The sequence below is a fragment of the Barbus barbus genome (genome assembly GCF_936440315.1).
Source record: "Barbus barbus genome assembly, chromosome: 14".
In the NCBI taxonomy this organism is placed as follows: domain Eukaryota; kingdom Metazoa; phylum Chordata; class Actinopteri; order Cypriniformes; family Cyprinidae; genus Barbus; species Barbus barbus.
This window is the reverse complement of record NC_136742.1, coordinates 13,208,556-13,214,555: the sequence shown is the minus strand read 5'-3', so window position 1 is coordinate 13,214,555 and position 6,000 is coordinate 13,208,556. Positions and strand designations below refer to the sequence as shown.

At 36.1% G+C, this 6,000-nt stretch overlaps 1 protein-coding gene across 2 annotated transcripts in view; it reads left to right on the top strand.

Annotated features, from left to right (window-relative positions):
• Positions 1–6,000, top strand: part of LOC306879854 (serine/threonine-protein kinase MRCK beta-like) — a 73,565-nt gene that overhangs the window by 15,656 nt on the left and 51,909 nt on the right. For both annotated transcript variants that reach the window (XM_079433071.1, XM_079433070.1), the window contains exon 2: positions 5,538–5,629. In XM_079433071.1, coding sequence (XP_079289197.1) covers positions 5,538–5,629 — 92 coding nt within the window. The remainder of the gene's footprint in view (positions 1–5,537; positions 5,630–6,000) is intronic.

Genomic DNA, 6,000 nt, shown 5'->3' with positions numbered 1-6,000 from the left:
GATCGTAGTGTGGCCTCTCTAGCTCTGTGTTGTGACCTGGTGGGTATGGCAGAACAGTGTGGGGTGTGTTATCCCGAGCTGGAGGAAAGCGTCCCGCTCCCTATTGCTCACTCTGAACAATAGTCTTCTCATCTCATCAGTTGCAAAAAAATCACTTCGATGAATGACTCAGTTAGTTGTGAATGTAAAACTAATATTGTCCTGTTGGTCATCTGTTCCGACTGCTTTGGTGTCATACGCTTACAGGCTCACAGAAGTGTGCTGTTGGGAAAATTTCCATCCAGAGAGCCACAATCATTCAAATCGCTGTTTGTTTGGAGGCGAGTGGCTCTACGGTACGCCAAAATTGAGTGGTCTGATTCCTCTGATTGATGCAATAAATCAACCCAACTGTCAATGAAGGTTAATGTCCTTGGTGCTGTAAGCATCTTTTTGTGGAAACTATTCGTTATTTGTGTGAGGGGAAAAGTGATACTTTAATGACAATAAAACCACCTTTACAAGTTGGACATGCATTAAACTGTGAAAAGGAAAATATTGAAGTTGTAAATAAAACAGATTATTGGAGTATGTGTTTGCAAGAAAATACTATTTCAGTTTTTTCTAATTCAAGATTTAACATTTTAATTCAATGTGTTATTGCCATTTCTTTGTGAAATTTACTAGCAATTTCTGAGTGTTTCGCCACAATTTTTTTCCTTTAGTTATTTAATGCATTAATAAGCAAAGCGTTTGTTACAGTGTTTATCAAAAAGTTCTGGTTAGCTCCGGTTCATTAAATATGGTAACACTTTAGTTTAGGGACCAATTCTCACTATTAACTAGTCGCTTATTTACACTAATATTACCTGCGTATTGGCTGTTTATTAGTACTCATAAAGCATATATTAATGCCTTATTCTGGTAACAAGTGGAGGGAAATGGGTAAAAGTCATGGAATTAGAGAAATGTATTTGTTGTGCTTTTGGATGTCAGAATTGGAATGCAAATCATTTTTATAGAATACTGTCATCAGAGACAGCATGACGAGTTGATTTTTCTTATCAGAATTGTGAGATTTCAGTATTTTGAGCAAAAATTTTAGAATTTTGAAATATACACTCAATTACCTTTTTTATTTTTATTATTTTATTCAATGGCTTCCATTGACTGCTACGTTTAAAATGGTTATTTTCTGCCACCAGATAGTCTCCGCCCACATAAACACATCATCACTGTTTGCAAACACAAAAATTGGTCTATAATATTAGTTGCACTTTATTATTCAGATGGCCCTTTTACTGTGTAATTACATATAAGTACTGAGTAACAACTATTAATGTACTGACTTACAGTTTAGGGTTAGGCTTGTACGTTTACCGTTTTACTGTCCATTTATTGTCATTAGTCACAATAAGAGCAAAATAATGTCACCAGATACAACCTTTGATTGTAATAATGTATTAATAAATGTTTAAATCAACAAACTAAGGTTACTAAATGCTTTAGAAGTATTTTTTTGTAGTCATGTTAATAGGGCTTGGTATCGTTCAAAATTTTTCGATTTCGATACCGATACCTTGAGTTCGATACCGGTTCCTGAACGATACTTTTTTCGATACCAGTTTTATGAAATCAGTTTTAATAAGATTACATTATCTCAAAAAACTATTTTTTTTTAGCTTGTTGATATTTATACAGACTCAAAGCCTCATCTCCTGAGCCACTGAACAAAGGAACAAAATCTATCCAACACAATAAATAAATAAATAATTTGAATAAAGTTCAAATTGTTTTCAGTTTACACATCTGTTAGGCTACGTTTACATTAGTGCCTGTTCATTTTAAAACACATAGCTCAGACAGAATCATCATTTCTAGGTTGTTAAAGAAATTTAAAATCTTCATCCACTTTCATAAGTGGGTGTTTTATTTTCTTTCACCATATGTTTTATTGCTATTAAATTCTGGTGTAATATGTCTAATTATTTGAATGCATAAAAACAACTTACTTTATTTAAATTTATTCTTAAAATAGCCTAATGAAATGTTTTATTTTTCCTCCGAAATTCTGTGTTCTGTATCTGGTTTTCAAATGAAGACATAAAACATTAATTTAATTTATCTTTAAATTATTGAAAATCAAAGTTTATTTATTTTGGCAAACAAAGGGGGTTACTGTTAAAATTAAAACATGGAATAACTGTTGTGTGATCATTACTAAAAAAAAAAAATAAAGTTTTAATAGTAGGCTAGTAGTAGCAGTATGTACTGTCTGCTGAACAATATTAATATATTTCTGCCGCAGTCTTCCAAGTTAAACCGAACTTTTATTTTGACGGGTTGCCTGCAATACCTTTACAGTTCTGTGTGTATATGATATGACCTTAGTTTTACTCGAATCAAACGGTAAAATGCTCATGAAGTGAGTCTCAGAGCAGGTCTGGAGATGTTGTTTATGTCCTCATTTAGAGAGGCGGCAGACGCTGAAATCAAATCACCGCGAGCGTCACGCGCGCTTCAGTCTGTGTATAATAAACAAACCGCGCGATATAGAGAGCGGACTGCTCCGTACGCTTTCGAAACGCTCTTGCGGAGGTCAAACACTGATCAATCAGCACGTCGCCGTTTCTAGTCAAACACACCTAGTGCTGCAGGATTATTGGCTCACTGACGGTGATGAGATTAACCCCTTAGGTATCGAAATTTGGTACCGAACGACAAGACGTTTTTCGATACTCGGTGGTATCGAGGCAATTCTGTCGGTGCCTAAAAAGTATCGAACTCGATACCCAGCCCTACATGTTAACTATAATGTAGTTATCAAATGAACCCTTGTTGTGAAGTGTTACCAACAAAATTAAAGAAACATGACACAAAATAGGGCAGTGTATTTTCATTTGGCTTTAGTTTTGCTGTGACCCATCATCATTGTTAAATATTTAATTGTGTCATATTGATTTGAGATGCTCCACTCTGACACACATGGGATAATGCAGTCTATTTTAAACTCATAAAGCTGGAGCTTTTATATGTCAGGTCAGGCGTGTCCTTCATGAAGACATCGTTAAATGATGTGTGTGAAGGTATTAATGAGAGCAGCAGTTACAGTGAGTGGTTTTACAGTGTCCATTGCGTGAGGAGGATGGTTCACTGCATCATCCATCACAGTCTAATCTTTGTGCACAGGGCTCCAGTGTCATGTCTAATGGAGCGTGCATGCTAACCGCAACACTCTTCTGGATGCAGGAAGTGATGCAGCGTGTCAGGCAGAGACACTAACACAAAAACTCTACAATTTAATATATTTAAAAAAATATATATAATTCTCTGTAAAAGCTGAATTTTCAGCAGCCATTACTTTAGTCTTCAGTGTCACACGATCCTTCAGAAATGTTTTGCTGCTCAAGAAATATTTCATTATTATCAATATAAAATATTATTGTGGAAGTTTTTTTTTTTTTTCAGGATGCGTTGGTGAATAGAAAGTTCAAAATAACAGCATTTATTTGAAATAGAAATGTTGTGTAACATTATAAATGTCTCTACTGTCACTGTAGATCAATATAACGTGTCCTTGCTGAATAAAAGTATTAATTAAAAAATAGTCTTACTGACTTCGTAGTTTCACTTTTGCCTCTTTGTTTCTGTTGGCCGCAGGAACTTCTAGCAGCTTGTTTTCATATTTTCAGTCCTGCAGCTGGTGTTCTGATGTTGCCATAATAATTTAGTATGCGAGCGATGAGAGTTTATTGTAATTGAGAATACATGGACCTGGAGACTTCGAGAAATGCCTCATTATTGCCTGTTAGAGGATTATCAGATTACATGTATGAAAAACAAAGCACACAATTTTTTATATGAAAGGCAGTTTTTGTCCTCAAAGAGGGATTTTAAAAGTATTGTGTATGCTAAGTCTATTGTTTTTTGGGCCTGTGTGTATGCATGTAATTTATTATTAACAGAATTGGTTTTATTTCAACTTATTTTATTATTTAATTTATTTTCCTGTAACATAATATAAATGATTGTTCAGATTTGTGGGTGCATGTTGAGGATCTTATGGTTGGCAGTGGTTGAAAATTGAAATGGATTTGCGTCAAACTCCTCTAAGATTAATAATCAACAGCGAATGCCTCATGCATTCTGGTTCCTTATGCTAATTCTCAGATGACAACTTTCATCAAACATTCCCTGAATGGCCCACGCTGTTCCGTCTGAGGCTGAGAGTAGGTGACAGGAAGAACCGCTTTGCGTGGTCAGTGGGTTAAGATACACAGTGGTGCACCACACCACCACCAGTTTATGACTCAACATTATGAACTTCTGTTGTCAGTGGTGCTGTTAATAATAGTAGTTTCCTAAATGAATGATAATATCTGACTTTTTTTATTTTTTTTGCTGCTGTCTTGGGAGTGACATACCAGTTAGCTGGCCTTGTGCATGCTGGGCTATAAAGCCGTCAATAGATGCTGGGCCACTTTGAGGGATCTTCTCATTAAAAGCAGATGATGTTCTTTCCATGCATCTCCAAGCGTGCGGTTCCATCTGAACGGCTTAGGCACAGGCCTGCCGTTTGTTTAGAGTTTAGAGCCCTTATGAGTGGTAAATGTCTTTTGTAACTACATGAGACTCAGCGTATGTCCTCATATGGCGAGGCGTTCATGCTGACTTAGCCGTGTCTTGGATGCTCGCCAGACCCCCAGTGGTGCCTTGTAAAGCAGAAGGGACGACAGTTAGACAACATGAAATTTAACGCACACTGTTTAGGTTATATTGTTTCTTTAATCTCTTTACTGCTGCATTTGATGGAGTCACTGGAGCTCGGCTTGTATACAGATTGTGGTGACATTTAGATCAAAATCCATCATTTCAGTAGCACATTTATTTATATGTACTTATATATTGCTACTTTTGAGATGATCATGTTAGGACCATAGCAGTTTTCTGGCCTTTTAATTTTTTATTTTATCATTTCTTTTATACTTAAATTTACATAAACACATTTGCATTCAATTAAACAATACATACACGAATACAGACTTTAAAAATAAAACACATACATTTACATAAAACACTAATAGGCTAACACTTAAATGTTTATAAAATGAAAACTGAATATCCATTTTCATACTATACATTATTCTGTACTAAATTCACTTGTAGCAGTTGAAACAATTATCAATAAAAATTGATCATTTTGACCCATACAATGTATTTTTGGCTATTGTTTCAAATATACCCCAGCGACTTAAGACTGGTTTTGTCATCCAGGGTCACATATGCATGTACACACTCATATATTATGAAAATGTTTATTTTGGATGTGATTTAATCGTTTGATTTGATTTGGCCATAATTCTAAATTGTAATATATTTGATCATTATCGGCTTATTTGTATCTGCAAACATTTTAATATTGGTGCATCAGTGTCAAGGATTACTTTGCATGGCTGTGCCAGCCTCTTTCTCCATTGGCCATTTCAAAGCTTTTTTTTTGTTTGTTTTTGTTTTTTTTAAACCATATCATAACTAATGCTCTCCATCTCTCCTCACAGTGAAGCCATTCACAACCACCGTGAAGGAGATGCGCCTTCACAGAGACGACTTCGAGATGCTCAAAGTGATCGGCAGGGGAGCTTTCGGAGAAGTAAGGAACTCGGCGAACCCTCACTGCCTTTTTGGCATGTTTAAAAGTGCAGGGAAATCACCTCTGAATCATTGCAGCCTTTGCCATATTGTGTGGTTTGTTTTTGGTATTTCAAAGCTTTGTTTTCATGTCCTGTTTTGTGTGTCCAATGAAAACCCCAAACTATCAGCAAAAGTATTCATGTCCCCCTCAAGCATCTTATCAGCAGCCACAAACCAAACCCCCCTCTCATCCAAGTTTCCCTTCTCTCCCCCCTGCCAATTCTCCGGGGATCTCGGCCTGGCGTTGGACTGCTATTCTTGGGCCGGCACAAATCTAGGCATTTTAGACGGCTTGTTTGTTTTACACGGGAATGTGCTACTCGTTCCTGC